The sequence below is a fragment of a genome, unplaced genomic scaffold, assembly GCF_019419815.1.
Source record: "Pyrus x bretschneideri cultivar Hongxiangsu unplaced genomic scaffold, Pyrus_bretschneideri_v1 Contig38, whole genome shotgun sequence".
Lineage (NCBI taxonomy): Eukaryota > Viridiplantae > Streptophyta > Magnoliopsida > Rosales > Rosaceae > Pyrus > Pyrus x bretschneideri.
In genome coordinates, this window is record NW_025999701.1 from 27,349 (window position 1) to 41,160 (window position 13,812).

Below are 13,812 nucleotides of genomic sequence, written 5' to 3' on the forward strand. Positions count from 1 at the left end.
ATGGAAGGTGTTTCTATAATATAAGGTCGGCATATGTTTGGGTAAATAAAGTTATCAAGACCATCTTCTTGTAACAATTGAATTATTGAGATTAATGAAATTCGTTAATGATGGTGCATGTTGTTTGGCTAGAGAGTACGTGGTGCACTTGTGGGTGCTGGGTTTGTTTGGCTATTTTTTTCTTTTTTTTCTTTTTCAAATTTAAATAAGGGTAAAAGAGGTAGTTCAATAAGAATTCAAAAAAATAGGATGTATTCATAAAATTGTGAGGTGTTAATAAAAAAACCTTTCTCCCATTAATATGGATCCAATTAATATAAGATTCATTCTCAACAACTTTACCAATAATAGGATATATGTGCTAAAATACAAATTTGGGTAAATTATATAGAACTACCTCAACTATTAGGTCATTAGCAGTTTCATACATCGTCTTTAAAAAATTTCAATGAATATCTTATCTTCGAATTTGTTGCAATTTCATACCTTTAGTCAGTTGTCTGTCAAATTTTTTGTTCTGCGGAGGTGGGGGCTGCCGCCTCCCTTGGTTTTTTGGGGGAAGTATCCCAATTCTTTTTTACGGGCCTGCCGAATCCTGAAAAAGGGTTCTTGGGGAAGCGTGGTATGGGAAGGTAGGGGCTGTCGCCGCCTGATAGAGGCAGAAGCCGGGGCCACGGGAGCTATCTGTGTGGAGTGTGTCGATTGAAAGAGGAGGGGAGACAACTCAAATGCCGGCGCAAAAATAGAAAGAGTCATGCCGTTCAAAATTGAATTCTTCTAAGATCCATTGCTCGATTTTGCATGCTCTGCTCCCAAAATGCAGAGAGACTCGCGAGGGGTTGGTTGGTCCGCAAAATCATGGGAGAGGCAGGCTAAGTGAAATAAAATAATATATGACGTGGCTTGAGACGAGATTCATTTTCTGTTAAAAAATTAATAAAATAATAAATTACACTTAAAAAAAATCCCTATCATCTTCCCCGACTCATCCCTTCTCCCTCTGCCTTTCTTCCCCCTCCCTTCTCCTTCCCTTCTCTTATCTGCACCTACCCAGCCTCTACATATCCACCTCGCCCACCCAAAATGACGGTGTGGCTATTCCGCCCTAGCAGACCCGCCCCTCGAAATCCATGGTCATCGGCACAATCTTCGGCCATCGCCGCAGCCACGTGTGGTTGTGCATCCAGCATGACCACCTCTCCACCAAACCCACCCTCCTCCTCGAGCTCTCGGTCTCGACACACCAGCTGGTCAACAAGATGCAAGGTGTAGAGCTCTCGGTCTCGACCCACCACCCTCCTCCTTGAGACGGAAATGAGAAGGTGTAGAGGTTGACACGCATCGGGGAAGCGAATTTGTAGCAGTGGTGGTAACCCAGAAAATGGGAAAAAAAAGGGGAAAGAAAAAGAAAAAAATTTGGGGAAAGAAAATGAAACAAATTGGACTGTAATGAACTTCCATTCTTCAATTAATATTATGGAGGATTTCGAAAATCCGAAGTTCTGGGCGAATTTGCAAATGGCCACTTCTTGGATTTTTGAAATTTTAATTTCTCTAATTTAAAAAAAGAAAATTTAATTTCTCTAATTTCTTGAATTTTCTGGGTTTGTATTTGTGTTTTTCGTTTTGGGTTTTGTTTTTGTCGGGTTCTTCGTTTTGGCTTTCGGGAACTCTCCCTTTGCAATTTTGTTTGGTGGTTTTTCTTAGAAAAATGGTGAAGAACAAGAAATTGAAGAAATGGCAGTGGGGCGAAAGCCCCAGTCGGCGATGGGATTTGAAGAGAGGGAAAATGATGGGTGCGAGGGTGGTTGCGGAGGAGGAGGTGGAGGATGAGTGCGGGATCTGGAGTGCAGGCAAGGGGTCGGGGAAGATGGTGATTTGGGTATTTTTTTTGTTTTTTAGGGTAAATTTTGATTTTAATAATTTTTTAATAAAAAATGGTTCCGTCTTAAACCACATCACCATGTAACAGATTAATTGACTGATAGCTGATAAAAGCTAAACATTGCAACAAATTTAATAATAAGATATGAGATTAAAACATTTTAAACACGAGCTATAAAACTGTTAATAATTCAATAATTAAGGTAGTTACGTGTAATTTACCACGACATCGTATTCCGTCACAATAAAAAATTTCTCGCAAAAAACGGAAGTACTGGCTTGCATTACCGAATTTCGATCTAGTTCCCCAGTTACACAGTGAGAGAGCAAACCCACACAACCACCACCTCACTCAGAGCTCTCTCTCTCTCTACATGGACGTATAGATCTCTTTCTCTCTCTTTATCGATCATGAACAATTGTATTCGTCTGCTATAGATCGAGGTCGAACATGGCGAACTATCTTGCTCAGTTCCAGACGATCAAGAATTCCCTTGATCATCTCGTGATTGCAGGTAAATCTCCCAATTCGACATTCCTATTCAATTTTCCGGTTCCATTTTTCTTCTGTAATTTCAAATTAATCATTCTTGTTTCACCTTTTTGTTAATCAATTACGCATTTGAATTTACTGATCTTCTTGATTGAGATTTGGGGACCTCTGTACGTAATTAAAGGTGTTAATTTGTGCTATTTGGTAGTACATGTTCGTATTTGTTAAAGTATAGGGATAGCTAATTGGCTATTAAAGTGATGCAGCAAATGCAAATTTTGTCGTCCTAGTGTTTGTAAAATGATGCCTTTAGTGTGTCAGTTTCGGAGTGTTTTTGGGAACAAGTAGTTCTTCAATTGAATGTCCGGAAATGGGAATGAATTTTTGCACAATGTGCGAAATTTGTTGTTTCGGTATTTCCAGAACAAGAAATCATTTATTGGATTTGTGTAATTTACTGAACAACTCATGCGGCATTAGTCATTTGTTTAATGACAATTTATATTTAGTTATTTGTAATCATACATTGTCATGTTATCAGCCATATATGGTTATGCTTATCTTACAAAAGTATATGATTATGCTTAATGTGGGAACCCATGGACAGCCAAATGGCTAGTCTACCGATCCCTCGACAATATCTGCTAATATTCCAGTCATGCTCTTAGTCTGTATTGAGTTCACAAGTAGTGAAACAGATGGCTAATGTGTGTTTCTGCAGTAGTAGTTTATGTCATTGGCCTTGCTTCGTGTTCACATCTAACAGTTTAACCATGAGCTCATTTGCAGTTGAAGATGTGAGCGATTTGTGGCCTACTGTCAAGAATGGGTTTGAGGAGCACTTGCCATTCAAAAGAGCTTGCTTAAATAACAAGACCCGTAATCCTGTGTTTGTAGAGAATTTCCCTGCTGAATTCATACTAACCACAGATTCGAGGCTTCGTAGCCGGTTCCCACAAGAGCAATCATTATTTTGGTTTCGAGAACCATATGCAACTGCAGTCCTCGTCACCTGTGAGGTAAGACACAATTTCCTTCACCTCACTTATCTTGATGTTATTATTTCATAACCAATGTATTATATCTGTATCCATGTTTTAGTCCAGTCTTAGGAAGAGCCAAGATAAGAAGCCTAGTAAACAAAGGTCTCTTGTTCAATTCATACACCCCTCTGGGGAAACCCTCCAATTGTTTGTACCAGCCATTCTGGTTGTAGGATCTAGACATGCCTTTGGGATTAGTTGTATTGGGGATCTTGATACCTCGAGTTATCAGTAAAAAGAAAACTAAATAAAATTGTCTCTTTCTAAATTTTTTTTATATATATGAAGAATGCCAACTATACTTCTATTACATTATGATATTAATTGTCAGAAGTCAGATTTGTATATAGCTTTCCTACTAGATGGTTGTAAAGGGTACTTTGCTTACTAACTTATGCAAACTGGAAAAGTAACTAGCTTTCTCTTTGAGCATTTTGTTAGGTTCTGATAAGAAATTGTAGCAATAAAACTTAGTGTCATTCAGTTGTTTAGTTCCACATCTTTCTATCAATATTATTATTTTCATGTGCTGGTAGTATTATGGTAATCATAAGACTAAACCATGTGCAGTTTGATTGTATGCTGCTCATCTGATACTAACAGTCTTTTGTTTTCATTCATTAGGATCTTGATGAGTTCAAGACCATCCTTAAACCACGCCTAAAGTTAATTGTCCAAAATGATGAACGGGAATGGTTTATTGTTTTTGTATCCAAGGCTCACCCGAATAATGACCAAGCCACCAAATTGGCAAATAAAGTATATGCCAAACTTGAAGTTGATTTCAGTTCCAAGAAGAGAGAAAGGTGAGTTTATTGCTTTTGTAATCAAATATTTTTTTTTTCTTTTCAAGTGGTCGATTGAGTAGTATTGAGAAATTAGTATTGTGATTATTTTATACTAAAATGATCACCTTCCTAGTCCCCCCTCCCTCTTTCTATTTAGGTGTTCCAGAGAGCAAAATTCTAATATGAAGATTAATTGGTGTTTTTTTACCATACTTAAGCTTTACATCATCTGCTTTGTTGTTAATTAAGTCAACATGTGATATTGAGATACTTCGTCTATAACAATACAAATTTGACAATGTTGATATTAAATTGATAACAACATATACTTACACTTTTTAGCCAAAGGCAGAGATGGGTAAAGACTGTTGATGTCGATTTCATCTGTTTCCTTGAAGGTTGTTAAGATGAACTTGGCAAGCATCTTGTTTTCATCAAGTATTGTAGACTGATCAGCTCACCAGCATAATCATAATTGGGTTGGGTTTTAAAGTTACCTATACGTATAAAATTGTCTTTCATTTCTTTTCAGTAAGTTGCATATGGTATCATGTCTACCATAAAACATGAGTAGACTATCAAATATAATTGTACAGGTTATAATATAAAGTTCAATAATATTTTGATATATTTGTTTAAAATTCAGTTTACCTAACGTCATGTTACTTTATCATAATATGCTTTGCTCAGGTGCTGCAAGTTCGATCTATATTCTCCTGACGCAAATTTTTGGGAAGACTTGGAATCCAAGACAATGGAGTGCATCAGAAATACATTAGATAGGCGTGTACAATTTTATGAGGACGAGATACGCAAGCTCAGTGAACAACGCTTCATGCCAGTTTGGAACTTCTGCAATTTTTTTATTCTGAAGGTAGTTCCATTTTTTATCAATTTTTACTAGAAGAATTTTATTAAGCTGCTTTGGGCAAAGAGGATTTAAAGGATTGTTGATTCGAATGTGGATTTCATGCATAAATCAATTGTATTGAAAAGTGTACTAAATACTTATCTGGTATTATAAAAGTACATTTAAAATCCTACTTTAGGCAATTATATGAGGCACAAGTACCGCAAACCTTTGTCTTTTCAGATCCATATAATTCAAGTTACTAATCATCTTCTGGCATCTTACCATAATTGCTTCTCTTTTCAGGAAAGCTTGGCTTTTATGTTTGAGATGGCTCATCTTCATGAAGATTCTTTACGGGAATATGATGAACTAGAAATTTGTTATTTGGAAACAGGTGCATTACGCATATATGTTATTATCACTTTTAGTGTTGAGATACCTGTTATGATTTCTACATATGTTTTTAATGAAAATACTATTTTGACATGGAAATACAAATGCCGCCTTCAAGTACATGCATGGGGGATCTTTTCAACTTTTATTTTTCTACATTTTTTTAAGTTCTTAACACTTATAGTTAGTGTTACTTTGTGAAACACTAACTGTATTTTGAAACTTACTTTATGAAGGTATAGCGGTCTTTATGAATTGGGTACCTTGTGTTGTAGATATGAGCAACCATTGACTGCTGTACGTGTCATTTTATATTGTGATCCATTCATTGTTTTCATTCTATGACTACAGGATGTTCATCAAATGTTTGTTTCCGGTATAAAAAAAATACTTAATGAGTGTATCTTTTTACACTAAACCAGTTTGTTTTTTCAATCTTTACTTCATGTCTTAAGTATTGTGCTGTGAAGTTTGGTTGAAATGATTCTGTTAATTGCTTATTGCAATCCTGTAGTTGTTCATATCTCCTCAAGGGAAACAAGAATCTACGTCATAAACACGAAGACAAACATGCACGCAATTTTGATCCATATTCTCTGGGAGCCAAGCTCATAATTCATTGTCTTAAAATCCATACCATGCTCTAATTCATTTTCTTAAAATCCATCGCCTAATATACAAATCTCAGTAAAGACTTTTTCTTCTTGAATAAGTGTCAGCATTTTGATTTTGATCCAATGATTGGTGAAAATGATTGTCTACTCAGCGGTGAGTGGGAGATCTTGAATGTGTGCTTGTACGTTCTTGCTCCACTTTGAAGGAAACTGAAAATTGGAAAATCGTGATTCCATTATAAGCGTAGTGCTTTTAAATGATAAGATTTTGATCAATAATGGACCTTTTCTCTTTCTTTTTTGTTCTGGAGACCAATATCATTTTCATCTGATGCAGTTGAAATGACTGGAAAACGGAAGGACTTTGGAGGAGTTGACCATGGTGATGATCAGGCAGCATTGCTCAATTCTGGAAAGAAATCATTGACACAAATTGTTCAAGATGACTCATTTAGAGAATTTGAATTTAGACAGTATCTGTTTGCCTGCCAAGCAAAGGTATGTGAGACAGACAGTTGATTCAAGCCTGTGACCTTAAATCAGTAAAAAACGAATTAACATTATGCAGTGATGTCATTAGTTTCAAACTTTCAAATTTTCTGCTTGTTTGGATGCTGGATCCTTTAGTTTACTTGGGAAAATTTCATTTAGCATACTAGAGTAAATTGTTGTTCCATTCTGTCTCATTGAAAATGCATTTCTATGATTAACTCTTCACATATATGTTGATAAGTTCTTTGATAAGGTCATTCAACATTTTCATACTATAGTGCTCTTTCTCTCTCTCTCTCTCTCTCTCTCTCTCTCTAACATAAGATGTCAAATACTCCCTACTGAAACTTGTGCCTGTTATATTGATAAAGTTGAAGAGTTGGAACTTAAGTGTACAATTACGTTAACCACATGGTGCAAGTGATGAATACAAGTTTACCATGGACATATAAGAAGTTTCATTGACCATTACTTCAAATCAAAAAATAATCTGACCATTCAGTAAAACAATGGTGGTGCCTTCAGAATCTAGTTTACGCAGAAATTGACTTACTATTTTGCTGAAACAAAATTTGAAATTCATCTCTAATAGATGGTTAAATGTAGCTTTTATTCAAGCTGAATCGCCCGTTTGAAGTTGCATCAAGGGGATACTCATTCATTATAAGCTTCTCAAAGTCTCTGGCTGTACATGAGGTATCTGGTATTCATTTTGTTTAAAAGTGTTTTTAACGTAATGTCATACATATCTTGAAGTTCAGTATGAATGATCATATCTGACTTTTCTATTTTCTTTTCATTCTCCTACCTTTCCTGTTTTCTGTTTTGGAGTTGTTCTCAGAGTATTCTTCCCTTTTGTATGCGTGAAGTGTGGGTGATAACGGCTTGCATGTCCTTAGTCAATGAAACTGCTTCACATTATAAGGATGGACTTGCAGCACCTGATATAGAAAAAGAATTCTACCGCCTTCAAGGCGACCTTTATTCATTATGCAGGGTTAAGGTAAAAGTTCCTTGTGTTTCATTTGCAATAGAGGAACTCAAAAATATCGTTTGTTTTGTTCTTTAATCCCTTGATACGCCTTTGTTGGAGTGCATTGATATAAGTGAAATTGAATCCATTGTTCAACTGAGAATCAAGATTGACTAGAAACTTTGTTTTTAACATGCATGCACTTTAATAATCAAATGCTGTATTGTATGTTTATACAGTTCATGAGGCTTGCATATTTAATTGGATATGGGACGAATATAGAAAGGAGTCCTGGAAACAGGTACCAATTGAAACTTTAAAGATGAGAACATCTTTTAGCATTCTAGAAACAAGCTTGGACATGTAATCATTGGAATTAGTTTTACTGCACCTAAAAGTTGCAGATGTTTTTTTCTAAACTAATTGTCCTTCTTTCCGTTTAACTCATTGAACAGTGCTTCACTCAGCATGCTTCCCTGGCCCAAGCCTGCAGTTTGGCCCTCAGTTCCACCTGATGCTTCATCTGAGGTGCTGGCCAAAGAAAAGGTAAGTTCTTAATACAGTAAATGTAGCATTGGATTAGTTAAAGTTTTTGTTTTTTAATAGGACTAGCTAACATTAGCTAATATGTTAATATAGTTCCGGGTAAAATATCTAGGTGTAAATTTCTTTAATTGAGACTGCATCAATTTATGTCTGTCCAGCCTACATTAGTATAAAATACAAATCAGCATAAACTTCTAAAGTCTAATATTGGGATTTATTGTTTATTGTTCATGCTTTTTATCTTCTTATTTGACCTGTCATGTGGTATGAAGTTTTGGCCATGCTAAAAGGCATTATGCAACCACTCCCTGTTACAGATTTGTGACATTCTTATCCCTTGGATTTTTACTGTAGATTGCGGTGTTAATATAACAAAAAAACATCAGAATTAATTTCAAATGATGAAAATTAATATTTCACCCATTTTATGAAAATTTCATAGTAGATCTTATAATCCCTCAAATTTCATAATATATCTTTATAATTGGGAGTTTAACTAAATAGTTAAGTGGCTTTCATGATTTAGCAGTTAGCACCTTTATCAAACTACTACAACAGTATTAGTGCCGTGTTTGTTACATGGGGTAAACAAAGGTGGTGTATAGGAAATTAGACCTTTGATTATTGATGAATGATGATTATCTTCTACGGTTGCCATTAGTTTTTCTTTACTGTTCAGTTGGCTTTTGTTGAGTTTCATGCAATGCAAAAGCATTTTCTGCCCCTTAACTTTTCGTTTCTTTTTGTCTTTCTTTTTTTGACAAAAAAAGTTAGTCATTTATCTTTTGCAGGTAATTCTACAGTCAACTCCACCGTTCAAGCACTTTGGTATTCAGAGAAAACCATTGCCTCTTGAACCTTCTCTACTGTTACGTGAGGCTAATCGGAGGAGAGCTTCCCTTTCTGCTGGGAATGTGGTTGAAATGTTTGATGGCCGCCAAAATTTTATTGACGGGTAATGGAAATTCAAGAATTGTAGCAAATGTAGTGCTATCGGTTTCTAAGAGTAATTTGTTTTTTAATAGTCTTGCTAAATATTCTCCTTTCATTTATTATTTTTATGTTCTCAAAAATGGCATGTTTGAGTGATAATGGAGTCACGATGTATGATGGCAGTTCAGGTTCAGATGCATCATTTAAGATGCCGTCGTTACAAAAAGTGCAAGCAAGTGTTATGGCACGTACTAACTCTTCACCAGGAATTTCTGAGAGCTCAATTGATCGCCCCATGAGGCTTGCTGAAATTTATGTTGCTGCTGAATATGCTCTGCACAACACAGTTTCTAATCCTGATCTGTGGAAGTCTTTGTCGTCTACGGAAGAGTTTGAGGTATGAACAGTTGCTAATTTTTAGTTTACCATTCATGGAGGATTGTTCAAATTATTAGTTCCTTTATGCATGCTGTATAATATTTTGTTGATCTTTTGTCTTGTACACAAATTCTTGTTTTGACAGCAAAAATATCTTGAACTAACTAAAGGGGCTGCTGACAATTATCATCGATCCTGGTGGAAAAGACATGGAGTTGTTCTTGATGGAGAAATAGCATCTGTCTGTTTTAAGCACGGAAACTATGATCTGGCAGCAAAGTCATATGAAAAGGTTTGTGCACTTTACGCTGGTGAAGAATGGCAGGATTTATTGGCAGAAGTCCTCCCCAATTTAGCAGAGTGTCAGAAAATACTCAATGATCAAGCTGGCTATCTATCATCTTGCGTGAGGTTGCTTTCATTGGATAAAGGCTTGTTTTTGACTAGGGAACGCCAGGCTTTTCAGTCAGAGGTTGTTCGTCTTGCACATGGAAAAATGGAGCAACCAGTGCCCCTAGATGTGTCATCTTTAATTACTTTTTCTGGCAATCCTGGGCCTCCATTAGAATTATGTGATGGAGATCCTGGTACTCTATCAGTAACATTTTGGAGTGGCTTTCCTGATGATATAACTCTTGATTCATTTAGTCTCACATTGAATGCAATATTTAATACTGATGAGGTTGCTAAGGTAAGCTTTCTTGGACTTGCAATGCATTTTCATCTCACCGTTTCAGGTCTAATGTTGTATGAACATTGTTTATGATATGACAGATTATTACTTCTGATTGTCCAGGTATTAATGAGCTCTACTGCAATTGTATTAAAGCCTGGTCGGAATACTGTTACCCTGGATTTACCCCCCCAGAAACCAGGTTCATATGTTTTGGGGGTTCTCACTGGGAAAATTGGGCAATTAAGATTCAGATCTCATAGCTTTTCCAAGGGTGGCCCTGAAGACAGCAAGGATTTCATGAGTTATGAAAAGCCTCCTAGACCTATCTTGAAGGTGCAACTATTGAAGATGTAGCTTGTTGCTACCCGTTATATCCCAAAATACTAGTTTATCCTTGTTATTTTAAATTTACTTGTAAATAAAAGCAGTACATAACTTTGCGACGAAGTTTTTCAGTTAAGATTTACGTAGGGTATCGTACCGTCTAAATGAACCTTTCTTTCTCAGGTATTCAAACCAAGACCTCTGGTTGATCTTGTTGCAGCTGTTTCCGCTGCTCTGCTGATAAATGAACCTCAGTGGGTGGGCATTATTGTAAGACCCATTAACTACTCTCTCAAAGGTGCTATCTTGTATGTTGATACTGGACCTGGTCTTAAAATTGAAGATTCACATTTCATTGAGATGGAGAGCTATGTTGATGCATCAAAGAGTTCAGTTGGTGTGGCCGACTGTAATGGTACTCTAAAGGATGGTTCTTTGGCTATCGATAAACATTTTGAGCAGTTGCCTCTGTGTGATGATAGAGTAGAGTTTCCAAATTGGGCAAACAATTTGACGTCTATTTTATGGATTCCAGTTCGTGCTATCAGTGAAAACCTTGCAGTAGGATCATCTTCAGGTTGTGAATGTGTATGTTCTAGGTTTAAATACTCTATTGAGTCCCAACTGCTTACCTGTACATAATGCATTATGCAGTGGCTCCCCAGAGACAGAGCATTGTGGATGGAATGAGGATGATAGCACTCAAACTTGAATTTGGTGCATCTCACAATCAGATATTTGAGAGGTATTTTTCTTTTATTTTGTTCTACTTTTTGTTCTTATCTTTCAAAATTGTAGATGTCTTTTATTGATTATTAATTTGTGCAGGACCCTAGCAGTGCATTTTACAGATCCTTTCCATGTGAGCACACGAGTTGCAGATAAATGCAATGATGGTACTTTGCTTCTCCAGGTATGTGTGATATGGTTTTCAAAACCACACTTCTGTATGTAACTTTAACTTATGCATCCCTGGCTAGGTGATTAGATAATAAGACGTGAAGTGTGTGACATCCTATATGTTGAAACATGGAAATTGTTTCTGTTTCCACAAAAAGTTATTGTAACCCATTAGCTTAGCATGAGTAATGCTTTTGTGCATTGGCTGGATATGATTTAAGAGTGCATTCTATCATGTTACACTAAGATTGCTTTTCAATTACCAAAATAAGTACTTATAAGTCCTTTAAATAGGAAAGTTTATTTGTATAATATATCTGCGGAGTCCTTGGAGGTTGGTGGTTTATACTTCTGCATTAATTGATTACTTCCAGGTCAGTCTACACTCTGAAGTGAAAGCCACGGTGACCATCTTTGATGCTTGGCTTGATCTTCAAGATGGATTTGTTAATACTGGACAAGGTGATGGGAGACCGACTTCGGCCTACTTTCCACTAGTTGTTTCTCCAAATTCTAGAGCAGGAATGCTATTCAGTATATGCTTAGGGAAGACTAATGTTGAAGGTACACATTGTTCATTTATGTTATAAATGCTTGCTTGCTTGCATGTTTCTAAGCTTCCATACTATCTGATTATGGTAAAGGAAATTCACTTGTTTATCTCCAGCAATAGGTTAAGATTGGGACTTATTCTGATGGAATTGTGTAAAGATTATGGGTAAATCAAGCGCTAACAAGTCACTGCCATGCTGCAATTTCATTTTGCAAATGTGGATATAATTGTGAATCTTTTCATACTTCACATTTTCGTACATTTGACAGAACTGATGATACGATTTTGTTTTTCCTGCAGATGAAGCTAAGGCTTTTCAGTCAGAGAGTATATTAAATATTAGATATGGAATTTCTGGTGATAGAACCAGTGGAGCGCACCCACCTGTGTTTGCAGAATCCTCTGGGTCTGAGGGTGCTAGACGGGACTTAATTTTCAGAAGCACTCTTGCTTTGCAAAGGCCTGTGCTTGATCCAGTCCTGGCTGTTGGTTTTCTTCCTCTCTCTTCTGGTGGTCTTAGGGTTGGCCAGCTAGTTACTATGAAATGGAGGGTTGAAAGATTGAAGGATTTTGAGGAAAATGAAGTTTCTCCTAAAAATGTAAGTCACAGACCGATCACACTGGACAATTTATATTGCGATTATCAAATCTTAAAATGCTGATAATTTACGACTTTTCTGGTTTTCACTTTTATTTCTGAACGAAGTCAACGAACACTAATGTCAGTTTTCAACCGTTTTTTAAGTCTACTAGAATTGTAGGTAATTGCAGTGTACTTGTTGAGTTGTTTCACTTGAAACCTGAGGTGGTATGGTGTATGTAGTTGAGTTGTTTCACTTGAAAGGAAAATAAAAACATGTGTTGCACCCTGTACTTTGTCGTGACTGCATGAACTGAAGTCTCTGTATCTTCAAGTGTTTCAACTGTCGTTAAAAGCTGAGGAGTACTATAGGTGACTATGACTCTGAGTGTATTAATAATTTTAGTGCTTGTGCATCAGGATGAGGTGTTATATGAAGTCGGTGCAAATACTGAGAATTGGATGATTGCTGGGAGGAAAAGAGGGCATGTTTCTCTTTCGTCAAAGCAAGGTTTTGTGAACTACTTAAACTCCACATATTTTTCTGTTGTCTAGGAAAATATCTTCTGGCTCATAGCTATTGCCTCTCTGTTAAATCTTGCGATGGCAGGTTCAAGGATAGAAATCTCAATATTATGTGTGCCTCTAGTGGCGGGTTATGTTCGTCCCCCACAACTTGGTCTGCCAGATGTTGGTGAATCGAATATAAGTTGCAATCCTGCTGGGCCTCATCTGGTTTGTGTCTTGCCTCCGATTCTGAGCTCCTCCTTTTGCATTCCGGCATGATTTCTGTCAACCCAGTTCCTCTCCCGTATTCAAGTTGTCTCGGGTCGTCATAATTTCCACTCTACATGGTTGGACATGCTTATAGGAAAAAAATTTAGGTTTCCTTTTTTTATATCCCAGGAATCTGTAAATCAGTATCTCGTTTTTCCTTTTCTTTTTTATCAGATGTTTTAAAAAGCAGCTTAGTTGAGATTAGTTTACAACGGGTAGGTTTTTCGAGTTTTCATCGAGTCATACGTTATATGACATCCTGCCTTGTGCAGGGGGAATATGTACTTTTCCTGTACAATTCAGCGTAGAGATCCCCAGGACGTCCATTTTTTGGGTTCACTGTTGTAAAATTGATTGTTTTGATAGAAAATATTGGACTCAGAATTACAGAGATGCCAATGGTAATGAAAATTGGTTTTGTTGGAGCGGATAAAGTCGATTTGGTTGAAGCTTGTTTCTTTCTCCACCAATTTCTCAAACCAGAGAAACAAATATCATGGAGGGACAAACACCAATAACAATTGTTCAAACATCTAGAGGGTTTTCGAGAGATTAGGGCAGATAAAATGTGATTAATGAAACCTGACAATACTGTAGTTGTGAGAGCTGCAC

The 13,812-nt window shown here is 36.6% G+C and overlaps 1 protein-coding gene across 1 annotated transcript; it reads left to right on the forward strand.

The window, feature by feature from the left end:
- Nucleotides 1-2,045: 2,045 nt before the first annotated feature.
- LOC103966981 (trafficking protein particle complex II-specific subunit 130 homolog) lies at nucleotides 2,046-13,593 on the forward strand. Its single transcript, XM_048564142.1, has 21 exons — nucleotides 2,046-2,399; nucleotides 3,167-3,396; nucleotides 4,045-4,226; nucleotides 4,899-5,082; nucleotides 5,365-5,455; nucleotides 6,406-6,566; nucleotides 7,167-7,256; nucleotides 7,402-7,563; nucleotides 7,773-7,834; nucleotides 7,989-8,079; nucleotides 8,871-9,034; nucleotides 9,196-9,409; nucleotides 9,536-10,081; nucleotides 10,187-10,399; nucleotides 10,574-10,967; nucleotides 11,045-11,135; nucleotides 11,219-11,303; nucleotides 11,665-11,854; nucleotides 12,144-12,442; nucleotides 12,844-12,934; nucleotides 13,034-13,593. The coding sequence occupies exons 1-21, from the start codon at nucleotides 2,336-2,338 to the stop codon at nucleotides 13,207-13,209; spliced, it is 3,780 nt and encodes a 1,259-aa protein (XP_048420099.1). The 5' UTR covers nucleotides 2,046-2,335; the 3' UTR covers nucleotides 13,210-13,593.
- Nucleotides 13,594-13,812: the final 219 nt, after the last annotated feature.

What these genes read in the sequence shown, in the direction of transcription:
- LOC103966981 (XM_048564142.1), top strand. Translation starts at nt 2,336, where the DNA reads ATGGCGAACTATCTTGCTCAGTTCCAGACGATCAAGAATTCCCTTGAT. An exon ending in TGATCATCTCGTGATTGCAG is followed by an intron (nt 2,400 to 3,166) that starts GTAAATCTCCCA and finishes GCTCATTTGCAG; the next exon opens with TTGAAGATGTGAGCGATTTG. An exon ending in ATGAAGTTTCTCCTAAAAAT is followed by an intron (nt 12,443 to 12,843) that starts GTAAGTCACAGA and finishes CTTGTGCATCAG; the next exon opens with GATGAGGTGTTATATGAAGT.